The sequence below is a fragment of the Bos indicus genome, chromosome 22 (genome assembly GCF_029378745.1).
Source record: "Bos indicus isolate NIAB-ARS_2022 breed Sahiwal x Tharparkar chromosome 22, NIAB-ARS_B.indTharparkar_mat_pri_1.0, whole genome shotgun sequence".
In the NCBI taxonomy this organism is placed as follows: Eukaryota; Metazoa; Chordata; class Mammalia; order Artiodactyla; family Bovidae; genus Bos; species Bos indicus.
The window spans coordinates 56,321,693-56,334,503 of record NC_091781.1 but is presented as its reverse complement, the minus strand read 5'-3'; the positions used below and the strand labels follow the sequence as shown (position 1 = coordinate 56,334,503).

Below are 12,811 nucleotides of genomic sequence, written 5' to 3'. Positions count from 1 at the left end.
CTTTACCTGGAAGTTCTTTGTCCCTTCATTTCCCTGCTTCACCAGGCTAGCTCCTACTCAGTCATCGCCTCCTTGGGATGCCTCCAGTGCCCGTCCTACGTTTCTGCTGCGTTCTCTTCTGGAGCCTGGGAGACCCGGAGCCCCTGGACTACTGGACTGTATACTCTCCTTCTGTGTCTCGGAGGCTGTTCTGGGTATACAGCAGGTGCTCAGTGAAGGTTTTCTGTGTCCCAGGCTCCCTGTTGTCCAGTATAATCTCATTCAGTCCTCCCGTCTGCCTGCGTGGTCGTGATTGTTCTTCCTGGTCTCCAGAGGCTTGGAGAGGTGAAGTGACTTGCTCAAGGTCACACAGCCGGCCGATGGCCGAGGGGATGTGCCCCACTGTCTAGGGCCTTGGGGCCAGGCTCCAGGAGAGGGAATCAGCCTTGCCAACTGGAGCCTGAGAAGCCCGCCCAGTCTGCTCTGCCAGCGGTCCTGAGAACACTTAAAACCACCCCCAAGCATATGAGGATGGTGTCTATTTTTACAGTCCAAATACCAGGGGGGCTGGGTCCTGCTTGACCAGCTGTCCAGGCACCCATGTGGCCCAGTGTTTCAGCTGAGTCGCCTCTAGGGTTTCTCTGGAATGAAACTGAGACTGTGTCCTCTGGCTCCTGGAGGCAGGTGGTGACTGCAAGTGGGGGTCCTGGGCAGGTGGAGGGAATCTTCCATCCCCGTAGTTCCCAGTCCCCACTCTGTGAGCAGGGGGCTGTTCTGTTCCCACTCAGTCTCCAGCAGTGAAACGAGTAAACTGAGGGATCTTGCAGGAATTCCTGCATCATTTTTTTGAATATTTCTTTGTTGATTTGGCTATGCCGGGTCTCACCTTGTGGGAGCACACGGAATCTTTGATCTTTAGTTGCAGCTTGTGGGATCTAGTTCTCTGCCCAGGGATGGAACCGGGGCCCCCTGCAGTGGAAGCAGAGTCTTAGCCACTGGAGCACCAGGGAAGTCCCTGCTACATCATTTCTTGAAAACACAGAGTAGTATTGGTTGAGGAGCCAGGAGAGCTGAATGGCAGGCTGATTCTTTTCCCAACTTGCTGGGTGACAATGCAACTGGGTTCTTTGCAACCTCTCTGAGCCTAGTTTCCTCACCTGCCTCATGCTAAGAGCTGGTTGTCCCATTACAACCTCCCAGGGATGTTATGAAGTGGGGCAAAGAAAAGTCCCATTTTTGTAAAAGGAAAAATTGAGGCTGAGAGAGGAGCCAGTTGCTCAAGGTCACCTGGGTGGTAAGTGACATGACCAGTATATTTACTTCAGTGCCCAAGCTCCTATCTACCAAGTTATACCCTTTCCTCTTTGCCCTTCTTACCACCACCGTACACATATACACATGTATTAATATATGTCTGAGAGCTGAGTATTTGCAGGAACTTGGCAGTGTCTGAAATGCTGGAGCATGTTTCAGACGAATGGGTTTCAGCGTTTGGATCTCCACACAGCTCTCTGGCTCTGAGCTCTGTTAGGGGCTGACTCTAACCCTCCTCCCCCTCCTGCCCTCACCCTGCCCGCTCAGGGCCTCTTTGGGCTAGTTGTTTGCTGGGCCTGGAGACTCAGAGATGAACTGACAGGCCTCTATGAGTTCATGTTAAATGGAGGAGACACTGGTAACCAAGCTTGTAGTGCAGTGTGAGAGGTGCTGTAATGAAGGGGAGCAGGGTATCCGAGAGGTTCCTGTCCAGGGAGACCAAGTGTGCTTAGAGACTGTGGGTGGAGGATAGGGCAGGATGGTGAGAGGAGTCTTCCCCAAGACTGGGACATTTGAGTTGGGCCCTTGGCAGATGAATAGGAGTTCGATAGGTGGAAAAGAAAGAAAGGGGCAGGAGGCCCATCTTGGGCAAAGGAGCACATCCCTTGGGTTGCCAGGCTGAGCTGGGTCTCTACAAATTGCAGCAGAAACTCAGCTTCAGGGTCCCGCCTGCCTTCTCTGAACATCCCTTCAGCTGGACAGACTTAGGAGTGCATGTGGCTACCGCAGGCCTTGTTGCTGTTGTTTAATCGTGTCCGACTCTTGGTGACCCCACAGACTGTAGCCCACCAGCCTCCTCTGTTCATGGGGTTTCCCAGGCAAGAATACTGGAGTGAGTTGCCATTTTTTCCTCCAGGGGATCTTCCCAACCCAGGGATCGAACCTGCGTCTCCTGCATTGGGAGGCAGATTCTTGACCATTGGGCCACCTGGGGAGCCCATACCCTCAGCCTTGTCCTGGCTCAGATCCAAATCTCTTCCTTCATCTGACCTTGGCTGCTGCTTCTGCAGCAGGCAGGCCCAGAGGTGGGCATTGTCAACCCTGCCACCCTCTCCCTGCCTCCAGCCTAACCTCCTTCCTTCTCTCAGCAGCTTGAGGCTTATCCCAGCTGTTAAAGATAAACAGCTGTGACACTGACAAGCGCCCTCCTGCCTGAGGGGCCCTGGGGCCCACTGTGACATCCAGCAGCAGGTCTGAGCCTGCAAAGATGAGGCTGGAATCCTACTGTGATCAGTTTTGCCCTAGGAGCCTTGGCTTGGCAGGTTGTGAGGTGCAGGGCTGGGGGAGATTCTTGGTTGACTTGCTAAAGCTAGAAAACCAGGCTGGTGGGGGATCAAAAGCCTGACTCTTTTTCTGGGGCCGCCCACTCTCTGATCTGGACTTCACTGCATCTCGTCTTGCTGCTGTCAAGTGCCTGCAAGAGCCAGTAAGCAGGTGCAGTGGGCCTGGGGAGATCTTGCAGGCCTGGAGAGTGTGTGTCCACCTCCAGAGGCAGCTGTCACCCCTTGAGCCAGGTACTGTCACTGGAAGCTATTGTTCAGTCGCTCAGCCATGTCCTACTCTTTGCCACCCCATGCAGCACGTCACTATCTCCCGGAGCTTGCTCAAACTCGTGTCCATTGAGTTGGTGATGCCATCCAACTGTCTCATCTTCTGTCGTCCCCTTCTCCTCCTGCCCTCAGTCTTTCCCAGCATCAGGGTCTTTTCCGGTGAGTCGGCTTCTTCACATCAGGTGGTCAGAGTAGTGGAGCTTCAGCTTCAGCATCAGTCTTTCCAATGAATATTCAGGGTTGATTTCCTTTAGGATGGACTGGTCTGATCTCCTTGCTGTCCAGCGGAGTCTCAAGAGTCTGCTCTAGCACCACAGTTCGAAAGCATCTGTTCTTTGGTGCTCAGCCTTCTTTACGGTCCAGCTCTCACATCCGTACATGACTAGTGGAAAAACCATAGACTGTAGACCCAGCTGTATTCAGACAAGAGAATCTGGAAGTCAGTACATGCTCACACACAGGACTCCTTGTGATGACCTAGCTGTGCCCACAGCCCAGATAATCCACCTGCTCTTGACTGCCCCTTTGTATCAAGGTGTGCTCCTGGGAGAAACTGTAAGGGTACTGCCCAAGTCACCAGGGCCCGGGGCCTGCTCGGCAATGCCCCTCCGCCCTCCCTGCCCAGGTTCATGGCCACCAGTGACCTGATGTCGGAGCTTCAGAAGGACTCCATCCAGCTGGACGAGGACAGTGAGCGCAAGGTGGTGAAGATGCTGCTCCGGCTCCTGGAGGACAAGAACGGGGAGGTGCAGAACCTGGCAGTCAAGTGGTAAGTGTTGGCCCCGCTGGGAGCCAGAGGGTCCCTGCCCCTTTGGGGTCCAGCCGCTGGGAGAAGACTGGCTGAGAAGTTCTTGGAGCACCTTCCCGGGTCAGGCAGATCCCCTGGAGAAGGGCATGGCAACCCACTCCAGTATTCTTGCCTGGAGAATCCCATGGACAGAGGAGCCTGGCGGGCTACAGTCTGTGGGGTCGCAAAGAGTCAGACATGACCAAGCAACTCCTTAGAGTGCCAGTCGAGCTGGACAGTGCCTTGCTCTGGGTTCCCCTGGAAGTACACCCTGTGGCAGGGGTTCACGTGTAAGTTTATTAGGGAAGAGATCCCAGGAAGCTGGTGGGGCCATAGGGAAGGAAGAAAAGCAATAAACATGACTTCTCAAGCAGCGTACCGCTGTGGGCTAGGGGCGCTTAACCCTGCTGGGCCAGGGGGTGGTCCCTGGAACGCATTGTAGGACAAGACCTTCAGGGGGGTCCCAGCTGCCAGCTTTCCTTGGTTGAGGGCTGCTCCTGGGGTAGGCAGGGGGTTATGCATTCCTTGATATCTCCAAGTAGAGAAAACCCTCAGACACAGATGCGAATGCTGGCAGCTGGAAAGTCAGGCTGGCATGTACAGAAATGGTGGGGGTGAAAGAACACGGGGGTCTTTGCCATTGGCCTCATGATGTGTGGTCCTGAGACCTCTGCTGGTTACCCCCAGAGTTGAAAAAGCAAGATGGGTTATGTTCAGAACACGTGTGTGCGTGTGTGTGCTGGGGTGGGCAGGAGACTGAGGAATGGCAGGGGTCAACAGAGAACTGGGGCACTGTCTCTCAAAACAGTACTCTGTGGGCTGGATCCTGGCATCCTAGGCTGGTAGTGAATTTCAACTTGACCCCAAGAGCAGGGGATTTCAGTAAAGAGTCTCACTGGGGAACAAGACATGCTCAGGCTTGTGGTCTGGTCATCCCTCTGACAGTGGAATTGAGATCATGTGGACTGGTTTCCTACTAGCAAAAGCAGTAACCCCTCTTTATAACATATAATCTGAAATACTCTTTTCTTACCATGAAATGAACTTCATGCATACTAGAACCTACCTCTACCCATGATTACAAAACACTTTATATAATGCCCTAAACCGGCACGTAAAGAAAGAAGAGGAATGCAGTTGATAATAAGATCGTGTGTGTTTCAGTGCATAAATGCTCAGGCACATTGATGGTAGCCGTGTAATAAAGTTATGGGAAGCCTGCACCAGAGTGTAGGCTTCCTGTCAGCGCTGAGGCAGGAAGCAGGTGGAGACAGGTGCGGATGCTGGGGACTCAAATACCAGCACAGTGGCATTGCTTTTAGGAGATTTCTGAAATGGTGACCATCTCCTGGTAAAGTTTCCCAGAACAACAAACTACAATCTTCCTTCAAGTTACTTGATACCTGCATGTTTTGGAAATTTTAGAGTATATATTAAAATGGTACAAAAAAGTATTTTTGTGTTTATATGTAAAATGAAATTACATATAATTTCATTTTGGACTCAGATAATTATAGAAAGACTTTTTACCTGTGTGACTGCTCTGTGGGATGTTAGAAACTCCAGCAGGACAAGAAACATGGTTTCGCAATATTGTCTTTCTGTCACACCCGGCCTCCCCTCTCTCCCTTCAATAAAAGCCAGAAGTACCATCTAAATAGCAATGATGAGCATAACTAATAGAAGGCCTGCCAGTAAATTTCCAAAATACCCCTCAGAGCAATATTACCCCTATTGGGAACCAGTGCTATATGAGGTTGAGTGGGAGGACCCGCGATTTCTTAGATGGAGAAAGAAGTTGAGTTTTGCAAACTGGTGTGCGCTGCAGACATGTGAGCCCCTTGTTTAAACTGTGTGCTCCTCACCCAGGGATTCTGATTCAGAAGTGGGGCCGGGGCAGGCAGATGAGGCTGTGCACCCAAGAATCTGCATTCTAATGTACACCACCATCTGGGAACCACTCTTAGGTCAGAGGTCCTCAGCCTTGACTGCCTATTAGAATCACCTGGGAAATTAAAAAAAAAAAAAAAAAACCACAGAACTCCCCAGTGTCCAGACCACACCTGAAACCATTTAACTCAGACACTCTAGGGCTGGTACCTGGGTAACGCGTTCTTAAAAGGCCCCAGGTGACGGCAGTGCAGACTTAAGGCTGAGAAACAGTGTGTCTCGTGCGGTTTTTATTTTTTTAATTTGAAATTAATTTTATTTATTTTTGGCTGCGCTGGGTCTCTGCTGCTGTGCACGGGCTTTCTCTAACTGCAGAAAGCGGGGGCGACTCTCCAGTTGCCGTGCACGGGCTTCTCATCACGGTGGCTTCTCTTACTGTGGAGCGCGGGCTCTAGGGCGTGCGGGCTCCACAGTTGCAGCTCCCAGGCTCCAGAGCACAGGTTCAGTGGTGGCGGTGCTTGGGTTCAGTTGCTTCAAGGCATGTGGGATCTTCCCGGATCAGGGATCGAAGCCGTGTTTCCTGCATTTGCTGGCGGGTTCTTTACCACCGAGCCGCCTTGGGAGCCCTTGTGCGATTCTTCAACTTTAATGTGCTTTCCGGTCACCTGGCGGTTTTGTTGAAGCACAGATTCTAGTCCAGGAGCTCTCGGGTGGGACCTGAGCTCTGCATCTCTGCGTCTCCAGATAGAGCTGATGAGGCTGATCTGTGACCACACTTGGAGAAGCAAGCCTCTAAGGCAGAAGTTCTCAAAGTGTGGTCCCTGGACCATCTACCGCAAACTTGCTAGAAATGTAAATTTTCAGGCCCCTACCTAGACCCCTTAAGTCTGAAAATCTGGGGTGGTGTGAAAATCTGGGGTTCATTCTATTTGAAGGAGTCCTTTAGGAGATTGTGATACATGTGGAAGTTTGAGAACCCTGCTCTGGGGCATTCCTTGGTTTCCAACTGAGGTTCCTGGGTTGGATGTTTTAGCCATGTGCTGAGATGCATCCAGGAGGAGATGCAGGTTTGAGAGGCGTCAGGAATGAGGTCAGCATAGCCAGAGGGTGGGTCCCTCTCTTTCTGGCAAAATAGGGAGTCCCTTGTTGATCTGAGTCTTTTCCTCAGCACATGTGGCCCCACAGCCTTGAAGGGACCTAAGAGGTACCCCAACTCGGGCTGAGCCTGGGCTCTTACAGTCCCTCCCTCCCTGCTCAGCCTGGGTCCTCTGGTGGGCAAAGTGAAGGAGTACCAGGTGGAGACCATCGTGGATGCCCTCTGTGCCAACATGCGGTCAGACAAGGAGCAGCTCCGAGACATCGCTGGCATCGGCCTGAAGACCGTCCTGTCGGAGCTCCCCACTGCGGCCACAGGTACCCAGGTCCCAGGGACCAGATGCTTCTGTTATTTGTCCTAGTTTATGATTGAAGAAGCAGAGGCTCAGCGGGGTTTAGGGACTTACCCAAGGTCAGCCTGGTAAATAGCAGAGGATTCAGACTCACGTCTGCTTAACTTCATGGCTGTGTTTCAGAGATGCTCTTAGACTCTGCAGTTAACACAGTCTAACTAATGGCAGCTTGAAGACATGGGGAGTTGCTTTTCTCGCTTAACTCGGAAGGGATCAGCCACTCCATTTTTGTAGCAATTTACCGAGAAGCTCAGTTAGGACAGGGCTAAAGTCTCTCCCCAGGTCTCTTGCCCTTTATAAGAAAAGTGCATGTTTCCCCAGAAGACACTGACCTGTATCTCACTGGCCAGAACATGGTCATCTGGCTCCTCCAGGCCGCCAGGGGTCTGGGAAAGACTCCTCGTTGGAAGGCAGAGGGCACAGGGGTCAGATGTGAGGTGGGCCAGCCAGCAGGTCTGCCCTCGGTTCCTCAGCTCCCCAGCTGTCTCCTTTAGTTTGGCCGGACCCTGGGTCATACCTTGGACGTTGGACGTCCTGGCTTCTCTGGTCAGCACCATTTGGGGGTGGGGTGGGGGATGTGGCCTCAGGAATGCAACCAGAGCAAAGGCCAGCCACAGGTGGAGGCTGGCCCTGGGCCTCACCGCGCCCACCTTGCGCTCTGTGCAGGCTCCAGCCTGGCCTCCAACGTGTGCCGGAAGATCACCGGCCAGCTCACCAGTGCGATCGCCCAGCAGGAGGACGTGGCCGTGCAGCTGGAAGCCCTGGACATCCTTTCTGACATGTTGAGCAGGTGCGGGAGGCCACCCTGAGCAATGAGGATGGCAGGGAGGGGTGGCAAAGGCATAGGGAGGGACTCAGCTTCACAGAGCAGGTACTTACTGTACCACAGGCCCTGTGCTCAGGGGCCTTTAATTGCCCCAGTAGTGTCCCAGGAGAACTTGACTGTCAACGAGTTCTCCTCACTACAGTCAGGACATGAGGAACCTAATAGCTGGGCCAGTGTTTTCAATTGCACTACACTTTTCTAAAGTATTCATTCAGCTTCTCAAGATTTGAACACCTACCAGAAAAATGTCAGGTGCTAGACCAGTGTTGGGAGGATGGAGTTGGCTGGGTCTTGGCCGCCTCTAGGGAAAAGCTCCAGAGAAGGCAATGGCACCCCACTCCAGTACTCTTGCCTGGAAAATCCCATGGACGGAGGAGCCTGGAAGGCTGCAGTCCATGGGGTCGCTGAGGGTTGGACACGACTGAGCGACTTCACTTTCACTTTTCACTTTCATGCGTTGGAGAAGGAAATGGCAACCCACTCCAGTGTTCTTGCCTGGAGAATCCCAGGGACGGGGGAGCCTGGTGGGCTGCCATCTATGGGGTCACACAGAGTCGGACACGACTGAAGTGACTTAGCAGCAGCAGCAGCAGCAGGGAAAAGCTCACAGACATGTAAACCTGTGAGTGCAGTAAGAACAGCAGCACGGCTAAGAGCAGGACCAGTAGGAGCTCGGAGGAGGAGACCCTCACCCGACTGAGGAAGGGGGAACCTTCCCAGAGCGAGTCTAGTCAGCTGACTCTTCAAGGGTGGGTAGGACTTGGCCAGGCGTGGGCGGGCATAGGGGGACCCTGGATGGGGAGGCTGCCCTCAGCCCAGAGGACAGAGGCCATCGAAGACATGGGGTCCCTGGAGGTTGTGGGGTATCATGTAGGGTGTCATAGCTTTTCTAGTAGGTGAGCAAATGAATAAATGAAACCCAGGAAAGAGGTCTGTGCTGGACAGAGAGAGATGGGAGGGTGAGGTCAATGTGTATGTGTGGAGTGAGAGGAAAGGTTTCATGTATGCGACGGGAAAGGCACAGGCCTGGCTTGAAGGAGGGATGGGAGCTGCCAGGGTGGGCATGGGCTGCGTTTATGTGTGCAGAAACCATTCTCTGCCGTTCCCTCTTGCCTTGAGCCCGGAGCTCAGCTCATCCCAGGGGCACAGGGGAGCCACTGGAGGAGTTAGGCAGAGGTACCCTGGAGATCGGTCTGGCCTCAGTGAGTGTGAGTGAGTGAGGATGAGCATTGAGGCAAGGCCCAGACTCGGGGAAAGTCGGGAAAGCTCACTGGAGTCCCCCAGCCCCAGTACATCTGGCTTCCTCCCCAGGTGGGCAGAGTGGGCTTGAGCAAAACCCTTCCCCTCTCTGCTTCCTCTCCTGTGATAATAAGTAATCACTTCACACAGTTGCAGGGTACCTTCCTGTTTACCTAGGGCCATTGGGTTGTCATAACGGGGAAGAAGCCAGGAGCCCATAGGGAGAGGGGAGGTGCCTGGCCCAGGCTGCCCGCCGGGTGGGCCCCGCCCGACGCCCCTTCCGGCTCCCCAGGCTGGGCGCTCCGCTGGGCGCCTTCCACGCCAGCCTCCTGCACTGTCTGCTGCCGCAGCTGAGCAGTCCGCGCCTGGCCGTGCGCAAGCGGGCCGTTGGGGCGCTCGGCCACCTGGCGGCCGCCTGCAGCACCGACCTCTTCGTGGAGCTCGCCGACCACCTGCTGGACCAGCTGCCCGGCCCACGCGCGCCAGCCAGCCCCACGGCGATCCGCACCCTCATCCAGTGTCTGGGCAGCATTGGCCGCCAGGCAGGCCACCGCCTGGGTAAGGGGGCGGGGCCCACGGTGAGGGGCGGGGCCCCGTGGCGGGGGGTGGGGCTAAGGACGGAGCGCTAGGAGAGGGGCGGGCCCTGGGCTAAGGGGCAAGGCCTGGGTGCGCTACCTCCTTGGTTAGGGGATGTGGTTGGGTGGGGAGGTGCGGAGGAGAGGGGCGGGGCCGGGGTGGGGCTGGAGCACCTGGAAGAGAAAGGGTGGGCTCAAGAGGCAGCCAGGTGGGCCCTGAGCTTGACCTGCTTCTGAGCCCTACCCAGAAGCTCGCGCGGGTAACTCTAAGTCATGCCCCCAGACTTAAGTAAAATATGTTTTGTCGTCCTATTTTGACAACTGTACCTTAATAACAACCTAGGTGATTAACAAGGTTTTAATTTTTTTAAAATTTTTATTGAGGGATGACGTGTGTACAACACAGCACACTAGTTAAAGTGTGCACTTCAGTGTGTTTCGACCTTTCCATATACCAGTGAAACTGCCACCACAATCAGGATGCAGAACGTTTCCATCACCCCCTAGAACTTTCCTTGTGTCTCTTTGCAGCACATCCTTCCCAGGCCCCACCCTAGGGAACCATTGATCTCCTTTCTGTCACCAGAGGTTAGTTTTTTAGAAATGGAATTCAGCGATCAGGTTTGAATTTATTCTCAAACTCCTTGGAGTTAGTCTGGGCTAGAACAAGGCAGTGTAAGTGAGTGGCCACAGTGCCCTCCTGCCCCTCTGGCCCTCTCCCTGCAGGGGCCCTTACAAGCACACATGGAGACCCCAGCCTGCAGTCCAGATCTGTCCACGTTTCCCCAATGGCAGCCACCCTCAGAAGCGTGGACCTGGAAAAGAGACCTGCACAGGACCGGACATGGGTTCAGGGTTGACTGGGCAGGAAAGTAGGGAAGGGTGTAGCTGGAGAAGGGCTTAGCTGGAGTTCCTTATGAAGCCCAGGGACCAGGCAGGGGGCCCCTCTGGCCTGGTCTATAAGAGCGGTGCCCGTCTCCTCACTTTCCTCACCCAGGGCTGCAGCCTAGCACAGGGAATAATCAAGAACATGAGTAATAGTTTTGACAACAGCTGCCACTTATTGAGTGCCTGTTCTGTGCCAGGCAGATCTTTATCTGCATTTTATCCATAATCTTGACAAACTCTGGCTGGTGGGCACTGTTCTCCCTACTGTGAAGATGAGTAATCTGAGGTTAAACAAGGGTTGTGTTGTGTCCAAGGTCCCATAGCTTAGATGGGGCTGAGTCAGGGCTACAACCCACATCTGCTGAAGCCTCTGAGGTACAGTTTGCAGTGGCCAAGGTGGCAGGGACAGGCACAGGCTGATTGCCATGGGTTGGGAGAGCCCAGGAGATGGGCTGGCCTCGCCTCAGTGACCCACCTGGTCCTGCAGGGGCCCATCTGGACCGCCTGGTGCCCCTGGTGGAGGAGTTCTGCAACCTGGACGATGACGAACTTCGGGAGTCCTGCCTCCAGGCCTTTGAGGCCTTCCTGAGGAAGTAGGTGCAGCGGGGGTCCTAGAAATGGGGACCCTGGGGTTTCTTTGAGAAGTTGGTGGGGATGGAGTGGGCACAAGATGCTGGTCTCAAAGCACTTAGATCTCGGGGCTCACCCCTGGGCTTCATCCCCCACCCTGTCCTGCCTGGGTCCAGCAGAGCCTCCCCCATCCCACCCACAGGTGCCCCAAGGAAATGGGCCCTCACGTGCCCAACGTGACCAGCCTCTGCCTCCAGTATGTGAAGCACGACCCCAACTATAACTACGACAGTGACGAGGACGAGGAGCAGATGGAGACTGAGGACAGCGAGTTCAGTGAGCAAGGTGGGTAGCCACCTTGTCCTTGGGCTGGTGGGTGGAAACGGGTTCAGCCTCCCCATGAATCCCGCAGCCGAAGACAGGGGACACCTTTGGTGCCCCCCATCCTGATCCCAACTCTTCCTGGGGCTCCAGTCCCACCCTTGGAAATCTAGATCCTCTGTCATCCCCGCACTCTCTGACTGCACAGATCACAAGCGAGTCGTGATAGCTGTTGTTTACTGAGCATCTCGTGATGTCCAAAGTGCCCTCTTATTTCATGTTCCTTACGATGAACCTGGAAAACCTGATATTTATTATCATGCCCATATTTCAGACAAGAAGACTGAGACTTAGAGATTTGCCTGAGATCACACAGCTAGGAAGTGGCATAGGTGGGGCTTGAAGCTATGTCTGCCAGACTCCCCCATCTCATGCTGCCATCTCTGTACCTTTTTTTAAAAATTTATTTGGCTGCATCGTCTTGGTTGCCACACGTGGGATCTTTGCTGTGTCATGCGGGGTCTTTCATTGCAGTGTGCAGGCTCCAGAGCATGTGGGCTCCGTTGCGGTGCACAGGCTTAATTGCCCCAAGTCATGTGGGATCTTGACTTCGTTCCCTGACCAAGGATCGAATCTGCATCCCCTGCATTGCTAGGTGGATTCTTAAGCCACAGGACCACCAGGGAAGTCCCTCTGTACCCTTTGAATTACAGTGTCCAAGAGCCATTGCTTTACCCCAGCCACGTGAAGCTCTGATGATGGATTGACTGGCACTGACAGGGAGAGATGCCTCGGTGGGGAATGGACTCAATAGCTTCTTTCCTTCTGTGCCTGTGGTCCTGTCTGTCACTCAGGGGGATGCCCCTGGACCCTGGAGGCACTGATGGAGGCGAGAGACTTAGGCCCCGGTGGGGCACTCGGAGCGAGATGCGGTGGCAGGAGATGAGATTGGACAGGCATGTAGGGGCCTCAAGTCGCAGGCCAAGGAGACTGGACATTTTCTTGTTAGTATCTAGGAGCTCTGGATATTTCTCCATGAGTGACATGGGGTGGAGATAACAAACAAGGGGCCATCAGGGGGACCATCTGCTGAGCTGACAAGGCACATCTGGGGGACCATCCCCCTGGGCCACCATGGCTTGTCCAGATGCAGTGCTCTGAGTCTGAGTTCTCTACAGAGCCGAGTGAGTAGGAACACGCTGGTCTTTGAGCCTGTGGCTGGGGTGTCCCTAGGTAGGACCGTCCTCTTCTGAGCCTCCTATATGTCTCCGCCATGTGTATGGGTGGGCCTTACTCAGCTCTGCTGTTTCTAGCTCTGTGTCCTCAGGAGAATCTCTCACCCTCTCTGAGCCTTACTCATATCTACAAAAGAGCCTCAAGACACCTTCATTCCTGAGGGGTGGTGAAGACATGAGCTCTGGCCT

The 12,811-nt window shown here is 54.2% G+C and overlaps 1 protein-coding gene across 1 annotated transcript in view; it reads left to right on the top strand.

The window, feature by feature from the left end:
* CAND2 (cullin associated and neddylation dissociated 2 (putative)) overlaps nt 1-12,811 on the top strand; it is a 28,427-nt gene that overhangs the window by 1,703 nt on the left and 13,913 nt on the right. Inside the window, exons 2-7 of the mRNA XM_070776901.1 lie at nt 3,469-3,612; nt 6,779-6,933; nt 7,635-7,758; nt 9,326-9,591; nt 10,984-11,089; nt 11,269-11,411. Of these exons, the coding sequence (XP_070633002.1) occupies nt 3,469-3,612; nt 6,779-6,933; nt 7,635-7,758; nt 9,326-9,591; nt 10,984-11,089; nt 11,269-11,411 (938 nt within the window). The remainder of the gene's footprint in view (nt 1-3,468; nt 3,613-6,778; nt 6,934-7,634; nt 7,759-9,325; nt 9,592-10,983; nt 11,090-11,268; nt 11,412-12,811) is intronic.